The 16,079-nt window shown below is 40.6% G+C and overlaps 1 protein-coding gene across 4 annotated transcripts; it reads left to right on the top strand.

The window, feature by feature from the left end:
* Window positions 1-216: 216 nt before the first annotated feature.
* PRRC1 (proline rich coiled-coil 1) lies at window positions 217-15,508 on the top strand. Of its 4 annotated transcripts, none has more exons than XM_075411476.1 (9): window positions 217-299; window positions 1,343-1,453; window positions 3,083-3,469; window positions 4,728-4,873; window positions 5,634-5,736; window positions 7,611-7,774; window positions 8,937-9,040; window positions 10,702-10,804; window positions 13,975-15,508. In XM_075411476.1, exons 2-9 carry the CDS (start codon window positions 1,363-1,365, stop codon window positions 14,182-14,184), a joined length of 1,308 nt encoding a protein of 435 aa, XP_075267591.1. In that variant the 5' UTR covers window positions 217-299; window positions 1,343-1,362; the 3' UTR covers window positions 14,185-15,508. The 4 variants fall into 4 exon arrangements, with proteins under 4 accessions (XP_075267591.1, XP_075267589.1, XP_075267592.1 ...); XM_075411474.1 differs by having other exon boundaries at window positions 4,716-4,873; XM_075411477.1 differs by lacking the exon at window positions 13,975-15,508 and adding an exon at window positions 12,129-12,782 and having other exon boundaries at window positions 4,716-4,873.
* The last annotated feature ends 571 nt before the right edge of the window (window positions 15,509-16,079 follow it).

The following is a 16,079-nucleotide window of genomic DNA, read 5'->3' as shown; positions in this document are numbered from 1 at the left end:
CGGCGTAAAGGAGGAGAACATCTCGTAATTTCAGTTCTGTAACTCTGAATCTAAAATTCTGCGGTTCCGTCCCCCAGCGACCGGCAAACACGGCGGCGGGGGCTGCGCACTGACCCCCGCCCGCCGCCGGGCGGCGCCCGCCCCCCCCCGCAGAGTCCGCCGGCCCGCCTTGCCCCGCCCCCGCCCGCCAGCGTGGCAGAGGAGGCGCGCCGCTCCCCGGAGCTGCCATTTTGGAGGCGGGGAGGGAGCCGCCGGAGGAGGGCGCTGGGCGGGGGGCGCCCCGACGCGCGGCGGCGAGGGTACGGCGGGGGCAAGGGCGCGGGCCGGGGTTGACGGGGCGGGGCCGGCTCGGGGCCGCCGGGAGCTGCGGTCGGCGGCGGGCTGCGCCGTTCGGACCCGGTGTAGGCCGCGCTGCGGGCGGAGCGGGCGCGCCGGCACCCGGAGGTGAGGGCGGCGGGCGGGGGGCCGCTGGGGCGTTTATGGATATCGTGCTGAATGGTTCAGTCGCTCCATTTTTCGTACGTACAATTGCTTTATGTAGGATTTTTATTTCGTTAAAGTTTCTTTAAGACCTGTTGCCTCAGGGAGCGGTTCAAATCATTGCTGCCCGGTTTACTAGTATTGGGAGGAAGCAGGGCTTTCTTGTGAACCGCCTCTGCACCGAAGAACAGAAACCTCCGGGTGTCCATGAAAGTCTTGATTTTTCCCCGCTCCTTTTGTTCCTCTAAGCCCTTTTACATTAGTTTAAGATTTTTAAATAAGCATGTAGCTTTGCTTTTCAAGAAGTAGTGTATTTTAAAGGTTTACTCAAAGATGTTAAAAGACACCCCTAACCTAACCTGGCCTTCAGAATGACAGCCAGAGTTCTCAGTTACTCTCAGTCCTGGTCATACCATCAGAGCAGTGCGGTATTCGGGTTTTACAGGAATTATTGGAGTTAATGCAGCTCAGTAGTGCAGCAAAATACTACCCCGTAGTCGTTTTTCTTGCAGCAGGATATGGGTTTTGCCACGTGTAATGACTGCTCTGCTCTTACTCATCAAAACAGCGCCAGTAGATAATGGAAGCAGTAACTGGGCGCGCAGGGTGAGATTTTTAGGAAGAGGCCTGGAGCTAGAGGTGTTGTCACAGTGCTGAAAGTGAAGGGGAGAGAAGAGAGAAATGAGACATGCCGGATAATTACACGTTGGAGATCAGTCAGTTTTTTTCTTTTTCCTGAAGTTGGCGTTTGAATGACCTGCTCTGTTCGGGAATGTGAATAACTGTGTTGTGGCCTTTACGTTCTAATGTAAAACCTTTTCCGTTGTTTCTCATGATAAACATTTTGTTTTTTTCCTCACAGCTTTTCACAGCAGAAGGAAAATGATGGAAGAGAGCGGAATAGAGGCGACTCCGCCTGGCACACCCCCACCTAGCAGCACAGGGGCCGCCGCTGCCACGCCTGTCTCATTAGGTACAGAAACTTCCTCAGCAGCTTGGCTGTGTTCGTTCATCTCTTCTCAAACACAGCCATTAACCCAAAAATGTTGCAGTCAGCATAATCACAGTGTTCTTCTCCAGGCTAACTGGAAGAATTTAAATTGTTTCTGGAAGACTGCTTATCTGACATGCATGTGACACACAATATTTTAAACATTTTTTTATCGTTGATACTTTTTTATGGAGTCATGTGGATGCACTTCTGTTTTTTAAGGATGTGGGGCCAGGGAAATAATACCTTCGACTACAGTGCGCGGCTAAATGAGCAGTGTAGAAGGGAGTTAAAAACAAATTTACAGTCTTATAGGAGATAGTGGTAAGCCTGGATAATCACTTGGTTTTTAGTATTGTGGGTGGTAAGCACAGCTCTTACCTGATTTTTCAAGAAATTTTTCAAGAATCTGAACACTATATTCTGAATACCGAATATTTAATTTTATGACACATCTGGTATTTTTATCTTCAGTCACACTAGTGCAGTGGACTCCAAAGCGGGGTGCCCTTACCCCAGGGGGTGTGCAAGGCAATCCATTGGAGTGCAGGAAAAAAAGCGTTAGAACTTCATTAAAAAATAATGAGGCTTCTTCAGTTACATTGCTCAAACTAAAAAATTGTCGTTAATGATTGTATTACATAGTATGCTAACCATTATTAACATACTATATCATTGTATTAGTATAATAAACAATTACCAGTGGGAGCAGAAAAGTTTTTGTACTGTTCATAAATAAAAAGTTGTATTTAAATTTTGTTATTCATCTTGATCTCATCCTTTTAAAGTTTCTATTGTGTATGCTTTATAATATGCATGATATACTGGTACAGTGGTACATGTAAATAATTTATATGTAAATAAATTTGCTCAGAAATATTTTACTGATAGGTACGTGTGATAATGTTTGGAGACTGCTGCATTAGTGCAGCTTGGCGTATCATTTGACTATCAGTGATGTTTAGGCTGAGGACAGTGGGATGCTTGAGCTGATTCAACAGCTTACTGCTATCAAAAATGGTAATTTCTGTTTATCTGACTTATTTTTCTGGCTGAACTTAGAGAGCAAAATTGGCTTATCTGAGGGTCAGCTGAGGGCCAGACTGAAATGGAGAACACAGAGAGATGAGGAGGCTGGATGCCAGGGCAGAGAGAACTGCCTAGTGCTCAGCTCATCTCGTAGAACCATACCTCTGAAGCAATTCCCTCCCTCCCAGATACTATGAGTGCATGTTTTAATCTTAAAGATGGGCACTTCCTGAATCATCATTACTCCTCTTGGGTAAGCAATCGATCAGACCGAACAGTGCTAGCTAGAAATTTCTGAGGCAGACGTCAGCTGCTGTAAATTCAGTAGTCGAGTGTCGACTCGTCTTTTTAAGCTTATGACAAATACGGTCATGCAAGAAAGAGATGTGCATTACAAGATACTGTCACCAAAAATTGAGTGCGGCTGGTGTATGCACACTCCAGCAGAATTAAAATTAACTTTGAAGGGCGAAAAGCAGACCAGGCCAGAACTTACTCGTAAAATATGTGAACAATTACATACCTGAGTCTCTGAGATTAAGGCTCAGTGTTTCTAAAATTCCCTTTTCTCTTTTTTCCTAGCTTTGTCCAGTCCCCTTGCTACACCGAGCATGTCATCTTCTCCTGCATACTCACCACCCTTGCCAGCTGGAGTGTCTCCGCTTCCTCCTCCTATGATGACTTCGGCTCCTCTTCCACCTGTGCCTCCTGCAACAGTTTCTACTACTGCACCACCTCTGACACCTGCCCCACCTCCAGCTGCCCCTTCAGCTTTCAGTACCTCCATGCCCCACTTCTCTACACCTCTTCCGTTAAGCTCAGCCACTGGCCCTGGTCTTCCTGCACCTCCCACTGGTCCCCCCATTTCAGGGTTCTCCATGTCTTCAACCTATGACATAACCAGAGGTCACGCTGGTCGAGCACCACAGAGCCCGCTGATGCCGTCATTTTCTGCACCTCCGGTCACAGGTAACTTTTTGTTTATTTGCTTTCGTATTTGCGAGACAGGATGAGGGAGTTCCTGGGTGGCTTTTTCCACCACTCTGCAAGAGTCCTGCAGGTTCAGCATCATTATTATTCCGGGTACACCTAGTTAGTGTAGTTGCACTCAGAAGAAGGGAGAGTAGCCCTTCAAATACAGTCGTCTTTGGTAGAATTCTGCTAGCATTCAGGTTCACAGATAAGTCTTTCAAAGTTTTATTTCTCATTAACTTGCACAGGAAAGCACAGCTGAACATACATACACATCTTTTGTTTAGATCAGGGTCAGCTTCAGCCATTATATTTCCACAGAATAATGTGATATGATATCTCAGGCTGTAACCTCATAATTTTCAGGTTTTTGTTCTGAAAAGCTATCTGCAACAAGCTGTCCATCACATGACACCAGCTTCTGTTTCGTTGTTTCCAGCCACTAAATTGCATTAGGACAGCTAAAAATACATACCTTCTGTGGAAGCAGTTGCCGTAGTTGCTGGACTGATGTCATTTTCTGCTAGTGTAATGGAAACTTGGCTCTTCAACTGCAGTGGGGCCAGGCTTTTACTGTTGTTGCTGATATCTCTTTTAAGTAGTCTGTATTAGGAAAATGTCTAAAAAGACGTATCAGTTGTGCAGTACAAAATAGAAATAATTCTCAATTAAGGCAGTTCTTGGTTAATCTCTTACAACAGGCTTGGCCAGTGGGGCAAAGGCTCATGCTTACATTTTCTACTGTTTGAGTTTCTTTTGCTTTACTTTAAAATATGTAAAGCTATTAATTTGGTTGCTCCTTTTTCTATTGCTAGTAATTTCCATCATTCAGGGTTTGAAAGTTTCCTACCTTTCTATTATGTATGAGAGCATTCTTAAATCTTTGTTCAGAGAGGAACACCCATTCCTCTTTTTCCTCTGCTGAGGGCTTACGAAAATTTGAATACAATAAAAAGCACCACTAACCTGCTAAGAAAAAAATAATTGTTTAATTTACACATAATGTGTAGGCAGTCTCAGTTCTATTACCAGATGTTGTTGAACTCATTTACTGTAGTTGTATCTGCTAAGCTTCAACAAGCAGAATTGTTCTGGCTCCTTCAACAAACGAAGTGAACCAGCCCGGTATTATTCTATTCTTCCTGCTCATTTTCCTGTTAAACAATTGCATGTTGCTGGAGTATAAAAAATTAAATGCGGTGAAATAAATCAACACTTGTGTTTTGTTCTTCCCTCTTACGAGGTGTTTTGGCAGATCCTATTACTCAACAGGCAGCTTTCTCATCACCTTTGGCTCCTGGAGCTGGTTCTGCAATCACTTTTCCTGAGGAGCGTGAAGATCCCAGAGTATCTACTGCCCAAGGCGGAGCACCTGCGGGAGGGCTGTGGGGGTTTATAAAGGTATGGGGTTTTGTCTGTCACCCCTCATGAGGAATTACCACTTTTTACTGACTATAATAAGACGTACCTTATTTTTTTGAAGTATGTTGCTATAAATCCTGTCTTTTCTTTGGCCTCCTGTGCAAGGTGGCTGTTTTTGATAGTGGTGTTTCCTGAATCTATTATTTTGCTCTTCCTCTGTATAGAAGAGGAAGGACTACACAAATGCAGATGTTCTAGGGTAATTTCAGTGTTTGTGACGGGAAGACATGCATGCCTAACAGGTTCTGTCACACGTTCTTAAATCGGGTGAAGCTTTAGAACCTCTTTAAGTAAAAATTAGCTTTCAAATCTTAACAACGGCTAGATGCAGAAACACATAGTCTGTTTTACCTCACCAGAATGATGATACCTGCAATTAGCACTGGGGGTCTACAACTTTGCTAAATGCTGAGGGCTTCCAGTCCCAGAATAGGACTAGATCGAGTGTGTTGCCCACCATCACTGAAGGGACTGTTTCTGCATTAATGCAGAAGAGGATGGCAAAGATGATATTTGTACGTTATGTATAACTGAAAAGTCACACACTGACATAATTGTATCCTGCAGCGTTTGTGATGAGGGATAAGATACAATAGGTGTTACAAAGTGTGAATGTGGTAAGAAAAACACAAAGCAGCTTAATATTTTGGTTTAGTTTGTTTGGTTTTTAACTGTAATGTTTTGAGTTTCTTGGGAAAAAACCAGAAGATAATATGGCAATCTGTTTGTTTAAATTCAGGGTGTAGCTGAGAATCCCATGGTGAAGTCTGTTCTTGATAAAACCAAACATTCAGTGGAGACCATGATCACAACTCTGGATCCTGGCATGGTTCCATATATCAGTAAGTATTTGTGACAAGCCATGAATGTCAGTTTTAGAGAGGTTGAAATAATAGCACACTACTTTTACACTTGCAATTTGTATATGTAATGTATTAATTCAAAGTGACAATACTGTACTGATTTCTCAAGTGTATCGTCCAGTGAAACTCGCACTGTGGAGGCTGACTTTTTATGTGTGTCTTGAGGTTCTTTTGACTTTTATATTCTGCTGTAGTTCAGGTAGTGGCACAGGTATACCTTTTAATTCATATTGTGAATGATGAAGAAGTTATAAAGAAACAAAAACAATTAAGAGACCTCGTCTATAATCCCTGTGTTACACACTGTTTTCTCCTGTTGTGTCTCTAAGCCTAATGGAGTTGAGTTTAAAACACACTGTACGTGTTCCGTTGGATCACGTGCTTAAGTACTACTGTGTAAGCTAGCACATGATAGTTAAAATAAGCCAAAAGCTAGGCAAAAGACAGAGGTATTTACATAGCTTTCGAGGCTTGCTTCTGACTTTCAGCTGTTCCGCTTTTTTAGCCTGATATTATTTACGTGACTTTTAGGAAATCTGGCAAACTTGAAGCAGTTCCTGAATCAATAGGAATGTTAAAATTCTACAATGGTCTAGTGAAATCGGAAGTGTTGCTGAGCATTGAGCATGGAAGGAAAAGCCTAGCATTTCAGTTACAGTTTGAAAATTAATAGGAAGGAGAAGAAATTCTCCCCACACTTCGTACCTAGTCTGAAAACCTTTTATGAAGTTCCTAGCAAGGAGTGGAAGAAGGGAAAGAAGAAGTTATAAACAAAACAAACCAAAATTTCTGTGTCAGCAGAAGAGACAGGAGATGCTCTGTGGTAAATGACAGTAGATCTGGTGACTTCTGTAGTCCCTTCTCCTTGTACTCCTTCATCATCCACTGCCATTGGACTAAGGATGACAAGAGGCATGTTAATACCTATTACTTTTAGTGCCTGCTTGTAGACGTGTTGTCCATTAATTCGTACTTTGCACTTGCTGATGCAGTTTACTTAAGCAGCGTTCTCTGATGTCATATTCCATGCTTGAAAAAACTTTAACGTGTTCTTAAGAAGGCTTGTCACAGCAGGGACAAGTTTTACGAGATGTTTTTGCATAGATGAAGTTTGATAATAAAAATGATCCAGCTGTGATAAAGACAGGTGTGAGGCATAATTAAGCTCATCAGTCTTTTTTGGTAGTTTTAGATTTCTTTTAATTCATGAACTGTTTTGTTTTATTCTAAAAAAGCTTAGTGAAAGCTTGTCCTTCTTTATGGAGATACTGCCACGTGGAAATCATTCATGAATACTTGGAACTTTTTGGTTCCGGTATCTAAATGCAGGATAAAGCTGTAGGGAGGCAGACAGGCAATAAAAGGACGCTGAAATTCACAGTCAAAGGACAATGGGAAAGTAATGTGAGCCTTTCTTTTAAAGCTTATGTAATTTGACAGCTGTTCACTGGGTTTTACGAACTGCATCTGTGTTCTTGTTGTCCCATTCATAAGGAAGAGTTTGTGTTCCACACCAACGCTCCGTACCACTTCCCAGAACACCCTTAGAAATGGATGTCTGAGTTACTCTCCTAAATCCGTGAATTGTCATCTAAAATGAGCGGTATGCTTTTTTTCAGTTCCTGAGCAACCATCGGTTCCTGTTGTCTGTCTTTCATCCACGAATCACTTAGCTATTCACCTAACTTTTACTTGCTAACTTTATTGTGCTTCATGAAAGAATTTTGTGCAGCGTGTGAGAAAAAGACAACCAGCTGAAGCATACTCTTAAGATGTAGAATGTGTTTGAACTAGCTTATAATGCCAATGAGGAAAAAAACATGCATATATGTATATATGTATGTATTTTACAGAAACTGGGGGAGAACTGGACATAGTGGTTACTTCTGATAAGGAGGTAAAAGTTGCAGCAATTCGAGATGCCTTTCAAGAAGTCTTTGGAATGGCGGTTGTTACTGGAGAGGCTGCACAGTCTAACATCGCACCCCAGCCTGTGGGCTATGCTGCAGGTTTAAAAGTGAGTTGATGTGTAACAGTACTAAAGTACCTCCAATGCAATGAGAAAGTGTAGTAACACTGACCCAGCAGAGCTGATTTTGCATAAAGTGGAGGTCAGTTTGTGGAACAGGTAAACAGGTAAACATTCCCTTTTTAAAAAAAAAAATTGCCATCTGGATCATTAGATCGGTTTAAAGCTGCTTGTTGAAATAGATTTTGGGTATTTTTGCAAACACATTCACAGCAAATGAAGAATATTTATGTCAGTTTTGTTATACTGTCATTGGTTGCCGTTGCATCTAACATACAGTGTGGCATTACTGTAGTTTCAAGTGTATCAGGCATTTCTTCTCAGTCTGCTACTAGCGCACCATGCTGGGAGTGTTAGAAATTAAAAAACACTCTTTGAGACTGAGTTGTCTCCCAGCTGATTCTGTAGATCAGAGACAGTTTGACCAACACTTGTCAGGGATCTTCCTGAAGAGATCTATGTTATGTTTAAAAAGTAGGAATTCACTGTGCACCCTTACAGGCAGCTGTACTGGCCCAGAGAAAGGGTTAGCAATTTCACCAGGTTTTAAAAATGTACGTGTTCATGTGGAGTATCTAGGTGCAGCCATCTCCTTGACCAATAACTAAAAACCCTGAAAACAAATATTTCTATTACAGCTTCAGAGTGATAACAGGTTTGGAGCCAAAGATTCCTACATCTTAGTTGGATAGGTACCACAACAAAGAGATTCTCTCACTTGGTGTCACAAACTTGGTCCAAAGTTCTTAAAGGATCCAAACCTGACAAATCTTAAGCTGTGAAAATGTCAGTGTGAATAACTGGAATATATACTGATGCTTATACGATAGCGAAGCTTGGCACAGTTACAGGTTAGGGATTCTTTGCGTGCTAATCTTGATCTTTTTCATGGAAAAATAACGAACTAAAAATACTCAGTTCATTTTATCATAGCTTTGTATTACTGTTTGGGGTTCTGTTATGACTTTTCATTAGTTTTGTTTTTTTTGGTTTTTCTAACATTGAAATAAGAGTAACTTTTCAAAATCTGTCATATTTTTTGTTTAACTGCAAAAGTATGTTCTAGGATTCTTTTCGCATTGATGTATAATGATTGTACTATGTTGTGGTTCGAAGAGAATGTTGTCTGACAGCTGATGTTACCATTTAGGGAGCCCAAGAAAGGATAGACAGCTTGCGTCGGACAGGAGTAATACATGAAAAGCAGCCTGCTGTATCAGTAGAAAACTTCATTGAGGAATTGCTTCCTGACAAGTGAGAACTTTAAATATATTCCTGGGAGGGGGAAAAAAAAAGAAAAGGAGTATTGTTTGTTGACTCCAAGGGGCCTATAAGAAGTTGCAGGCAGTGTCACTCTGAGCGGAAGAGGGGATAGAATCTGTCTTCAGTACTGCTTTGCCAGATTTGATTTCGGTGATGATGTTCAGCTATTTGTCCATACATATTGAGACTGTAATGTACAGAATCCTTGTCAGGTTGTTCCAAGATTGTCAATGTATCAAATATGTAGAGAGAGCATGTAAAAACACAGTGAAGTTATACTGACCAGACAAAATTATGGAGCTCTATGAGTTGGAATTTGGCTAGCAATTTGCTCACTCTTATGTGTGCGCTCTCTCTTTCTTTGAAATTGTATTCAGTTCACAAAGTATAATGGGAGGTGTTCTGACATTTGCAGTAATATGATTTTATCAGATAATATATTGCCCATTTTCCTTTCATCTAGAGTGTACTTACTATGTTTAATTTGCACTGCACCGACACAACAGTGGTGTTTTCAAATCTATTACAATGTGTTTTCATTATATGCTTTTTGACAGACAGTTCTTGAGGTAGCTTTATAATTAATTTCCAAAACATTAAGGACAATGCTGTGTTTTTCTTAACATTTTTTTTTCTAATGTTTGCATTTCTGTTCATGTGATGGGTTTAGATTTTTTTTTTTTTGACACATACTCTGTTCCTTCTCCATTTTTAAAGGTACACTTAATATCCTTAGTGAAAGTTGGATAGGGAATTTTCTAAAGTAAATAGAGCTAGGAAGTGTTTTAATTTTTGGTTGGTATTTATTCCATCTAGTCCGATTTAGATGTTTTATTGTGTTTCCACAAAGGAGTAAATATGACAATGAGATCTCTGTTACAAAATAATCACTATTCTCGTCCTCTGAATTTACTCATTCCTAAATCTGAAAGTGTTGCTTGATGTACTCGACATGAAAGAGCTCACCCAGGACTGCAGTGTTGGTGAAAGGAGTGTTAGCTCTTCTGTCCACACAATACAGGCCCCAAGAATGTCTTGAGCTTCAAAATTAGTTGCAGTAGAAATGAAGAATAACTTAATACATGCTTTAACTTTTATTCAGTGGGTAACATTGAAAGCTTCCTTGCATGGTGGTACAAAAAAAAGTTTGAACTATTTTTTGCCCTTGTTTTTTTTCTGCAATTAAATCATAGGTCATGGTGCTAGTAATTGATGAATTATTATTCTGAAGTGAGCGTGGGGGTGTTACAGTTTTGATATAGGGGATGCAGTCAGTGTTTTGCTGATAGTTTACCATACTTGCACACATCCAGAGAAGAGGAGTTTCCAAGTAACCACCCACCAATAATAAGAGCTCTGCATCTGACACTTGAACAGATCGGTCAGTGCTCACAGCTGGACTTCTCGGTTGTCCATCAGACAGCTGAAGGACATTACTTCCCCTTCCAGTTGCGTGTCCTGAATACTATTTGCAGAAAAAGTTGCAAACTCCCTTATGTGTATTTTACCTGTCAGACAAATGGTCATAATTCAACTGCTACCATTTCAAAGTTTTTACCCTTGAAAATGGTCATAATTTGACTGCTAACATGTTTTTCAACAGAGTGATACTCAGTACTCGTAAGTAAAGCTTGAGTTGCATGTTCTTGCAGGTGGTTTGACATTGGATGTCTTATTATTGAGGATCCAATTCATGGAATCCATCTGGAAGCTTTTACCCAAGCAACACCAGTGCCTTTGCAGTACGTTCAGCAGGTGAGGTTTCAGTTTTCTTACAAACACTGGATTAACAGCTGAGACATAAGACTTAAGTTTTAATTTCATTTATGATGGCAGTTCTTGCTGACAGTTGCTCCACTTGAATGTTTTAATGTATGAAATTAGGATAAAAACTGTTTTTGAATCATGTTTGTGTATTACCTAAAAATCTTTAGACATTCATGGCAAAGCAGTTCTTGATCAAGAGTGTCATTCTGCAATACATGGTAGCTGGAAGCAGTAGTTTTACTTTTCTATTAGTGGAGAAGAAATACCCCAAGAAGAAATTAACCAAGGGGAAATATTAACCAAGAAGAAATTAAGCACAAAGTACTCAATCAAAAAGGAAATACAGCTTTAATCACTGAAATATTACCATCAGTCTGGTTCAGTGACTCAAATTAACCCTCATGAATCTTCACATTGATAAAGTAAGGATGCTCATTCTCCCTCAGGCGCAGAAGGAGGTGTTTGCAGCATAAGTAATGCACTGAGTAACTGCACCAGGCAGGTGCAGTAAGCACTCTTATCCATCTGAAGGCTTGGTTTCTTTTGCTCAGCTTACTTCACATACCTATCGGAGTTTCATCTAATGCTGACAAAACTGTGCAGTAGTGAAGTGTCTTGTGTGCGCATGTGTACATGTTAGCAATCCAGTGAAGTAGCTTACATTTCATTTAGGCACAAATTTGTAAATTGATATCTTGCCACTCAATTTTTAATAGAGCTCATAAAGCCTTGGTATTTATGTTGTTATTTACCAGCAGGCAGTATACTGTACTGGTTAGTATTCTGAAAACTCATCCCTAATAAATAAATAGAGGATACACCTTCTTTAGATCTGTGCTTGGCCTTAATTCCACCGTGAACATGTAGACTTAAAAGGCAAGACCGATTTCCTCTTCTGACCATGCTAGTCTGACAAGGATGTAAAATCTCTGAAATGGAGAGATTTAAATCTTGGAAATATAATGATTCATCCCATTGAAAATAATGCAGTAGCCTACAGTTCTAAAATACCACCAGTAGAAGTTTTTTATGAGATTGTTTGCATTTTCTTGGGCACGCACTGGGAATTTCTCCAAACTCAGTCACTGCATGTTGGCTGACAGCAGATAGGAGTCATACATTAGTTAACTCTGGTCTGAAAATTCTTTTGAAATAAATGTTTCCGTGAAGAATTTCAAAACAAAACTGTTTACGGTGTGATCCTTAGGAGGTTATTTTGAGAAAACAGATAGTAACTGTTTAATTTTTTTATTTTGTTTTTTTTTGGTAATGCTAATTCCAACGGAGTGAACATTTGTGGGATTGGTTTTAGTTCTTATTTTTCAGAGTTCTTACAACTTTGAAAAGCTGATGAGTTGCAAAGGAGAAATATTCCTCTGTCTCTCTCAGTTTTCCAGAATGCTTTTCCAAAAGAGAGGAGAAAGACACGAAGGTATGGGAGAAAAATGTTAATTAAGCAGATACAGCTTCATTAACTAGATGATCTTTAAAGATGCCTTCCAACCCATACTGTTCTGTGATGCTGTGAAAACAGGCACAGCAATGTGAAGTCGCTACTTAAACAATTGTCACATTCTGTATGGAGCATTGATTCCAACTAAGTGATTTTTTAAAAGTGTCCAAAACAATAGGTATCTTCAATTTTTGTTTCACAGAATATTCTCTGTTTTGTTGTTTTAAAACTATATTTGATAGCTTAACTGAGAGCTTAACTGGACAGGCAATGTTATTTGCTATTCACAGTACAAAATATTTAATAGAGGCAACATTAAAACATTCCTCAGTTCTTGCTGGCTATGTGTTTTATTGTTCTGTGCAGTGGAAACAGCGGTAAAACTGTCTGTATAGAATAGATGCTCTTTTGTTAATGTCTTTACTAATTGCATAGAGTTTTCAGAGGACACAATGTGAAACTCGCGGCTGTTCATAATTCTAATAACTTGATTTGAGGAGGTAAAAAGGTGGGTTTGAGGGCTGGTTTTGAGAACTGTTTTCTATTATGAGACCAGCTATCATATTGGTTTTTGCTGAGACAGAAATTTCAACCATGATAGGAAACTACTGCAAGGTTGGTTTTTTTGTTTTATTTGAAGTTTAATGCTTTTTGGCGGTAAAAATACCAAATAATTGATTTATAAAGTCACATGCAATAGTGGATCAGAATGGAGAGGCATATCATAATCAGATATTCAGTCCCTGCTTACAACTAGATGCACTCGTGTTTACTGCTTGCTGCCAATGTGTTCTGGCTAACAGGGAAACTTTCCTGTTCATTTGCTTAAGAAATCTGCCTTCTATGTGTACCCTCTTGATAATAACACGTTATTTCAATATTGGAGCAGACTGCATATTCTAACAAACTCATATATGCTTATTGTTGCAAGGCAGTAGTTTTAGGAAGGCTGGAACACGCAGGTGGACTCTGGTCTGCTGTACATGCACTGAAAAAAGACTAACTTGAGTGTTTGTCAAAATGTGTATGAATAATTGGGCCCAATGTGCAGTGCTGTGGAGAGATGGGTAAGACCAAGCACAGTGTTACTGAGGACAAAAGCCTTCTGCCCTGTACTGTGTGTGGCAGCAGCCACAGGTGGTTGTCCAGGACGACCGTCAGATCAGGTAAACGCAGTGATGCCTGCCCCCCTGTTTCCCTTCTGTGTCCCGCTTCAAAGAATCACAGCGTGTGATCCGTCTGTGCTCTGGTGCAAAGAGTGCAGTCCTCCATTTCTGACAGGCTCGGCTCTCTTCTTGTGTTTGGCTGCTTGCCTGCTTCAGAGGGACTTTTCAACCATTTTTAAAACCTTTGGAGGGTAAGAGTCATTGTATAAATACGCATCATTACTGATTCCATCTGCTGACTACTTTAAAAGAGAAAATGACTTCCTAGTCATGGCAGAATGTCTTTATGCTCCTAAGAATCATATTTCATGTTCATGCTGTTCAGATGTCACTTGGATCATCATACATACAAATCCAAGGAGTATAACAGGCTAGGCAAATTATGGGGCAGCCTGAAGTTTGAGTCCTGGTACCCTTCAGTTTGCTGTGTGGTGCGATTGGTGTAAGAATGGTTACTGACAAGGGTTGGTAATGCTGAAGACAGAAATAAAACTACTCGTTTCAAACTCTGTCAATATTCACTTCTCAAAATGTTACAGGCGAAGAGTCTCACTCCTCAGGACTACAGTCTGAGATGGTCAGGACTGCTGGTGACCGTGGGCGAGGTGCTCGAGAAGAGCGTGCTGAACGTCAACAGGACTGACTGGCACGTGGTATTCACCGGCATGTCCCGCCGGCAGATGATCTACAGCGCGGCGAAGGCTCTGGCGGGAATGTACAAACAGCACTTACCGCCCAGGGCCGTGTGAGAGAAGGCCGATCCGTGACACCAGCCAATACTGGCCTTGAGGCGAAAGCTACATACTCTAATTCTCGGTGGATATAGCACAGATTTGTAATCAAACTGTCAGCTGTCTTGTACCTTTTTAGAAACGAAGGTAATTTCCCATAGTGGAAATGAGCAGTTGCAGTTTTTAACTCCCATATGATTTCCGGAATGATTCACGAAACAGGAAATCAGAACAAGCGCTTTTGGGACAAACAGCATTGCAGTTTATGCAGTGGAACACGCCTGACGCCTTGCCGGGCATTGGCTGAAGTATTGTAGTTCGTATACTTTTTGAAACATGGGGATCATTGCTTAGCTATTTCTATTATATTAGTAATCTAAACATGTTGGCAGCCTAAGATGTACATTACATATGCATTACAATCCAGAGAGACCGCCATCTGCGTTAGGTGTTTTCCTGGGGCCTGTGCTTAGGTGGTAGTTAAGACCTCGTAGGTTTGGTGTCTGCGTGGAAGTTCTGAGGAGTGATGGTGAGTAGTTCTTACTACACCTAACAGTGAGCTGCTGAAGAAGAACACAAATCCATGCCCCGTTAGTCATTGCTAAATAGATTTGAGATCTTGTTTCTCCGTGCTGCATCTTTTTTCTTTTTATGTGATGGTAATGAAATTCAGGTCTGATTAAAACACTAGACAGAGTTCAGGTTGCTTCAGTGGGTTTTGGATCAGGTACCACACAAGCATGAAATTACCTCAGCAGTCTCAAGAACATCATTTACTCCAGTGCTTCCAAACGTCATACTTAAATGGAATTACGTAATTTCTTCTGTCAGGTTATGGTCGTCAGCAATTTGATGTGGGAAATAGTGAGATATGTATCACTTCCTTTGCTTTCCTGTGTTTTCCAAACATTTTAAAGTCTTAAAATGCTGTTTTGATGTCATGAGCTCACTGTTTCTTGTGTCAGTCTTCAGTGGTGTCTAGTATTTTTGGTGGCTATAAATGCCCTCTGTCGACACACAATCTTAAATCTTTGTTGAGAAATACAGAAGTGATTGTGAAGAAAAAATTTTGGTAATAATACTTTTCTTAAGAAATGAAGTATAAACAAATGCTTTTTGTTTGCCTTAAAGAAGCAGTTTTTCAGGTGATACTGCTCTGCCTTTACCTTTCTTAGGTGCTTTCAAAGGACATTTTTATACACAATATCCTGTTAAGCCAGCTCATATTTGTACCCAGTGAAAGCCTGTCTATTTCCAAGTAATATATTTTGCCTTAATTGGCTTACTCTGTAAATCAGTTGAATAAACGTTTTTCCTGGAGGTCTGTATCTGTTTTGAAGGTTTGGTTTTTAATATAATTGATGAACGTCTGTTTATTGAAATTGTATTTCCATGGTCAAGTTGCAGACTCGTCGCATACTTAAATACCTATCTTGTTTGAAAAAACCCAGAACAATCGGAACCTGACTTTTGCGGTCTTGAGGCCTCTCACTGGGAGCTATCATAAACTAAAAGGATGGCACAGGGACTTCCGTTTGTTCAGTAAAGTCACTTTTGTTTTTACTGTGGTTTCAGTTTGCAGTGTGTAATGTACTGAATGCTGCCTTTTTGTCCCCTGCTTACAGCATCCTCCACGATGCAAAGGAAGAGGACACGAAATCGTCAGTAGATTTATGTGCCGTTGTGGGAGTTAAAATTAAAACTGAAGAGGAATTTCCATTTTCTTTCTCCCTTTCCTGGCCCTGGCCCTCACTGTTTTTCAGAGAATTTGTAGGTCTCTCTTCTCTTGTAGAAATTTGCTGACATTTTATGCTAAAATGAAAGCAACTGAGTGCTCTTAGTGTGCTTGCTCCTCGTGATTGGGTGCTGGAGTACGGTGAGGTCAAGTGAAACGGTCTTTCTCCATTCAAAAT

This window comes from Opisthocomus hoazin, chromosome Z (genome assembly GCF_030867145.1).
Source record: "Opisthocomus hoazin isolate bOpiHoa1 chromosome Z, bOpiHoa1.hap1, whole genome shotgun sequence".
NCBI lineage: Eukaryota > Metazoa > Chordata > Aves > Opisthocomiformes > Opisthocomidae > Opisthocomus > Opisthocomus hoazin.
The sequence above is the reverse complement of the archived record's forward strand: the minus strand, read 5'-3'. Positions and strand labels throughout refer to the sequence as shown.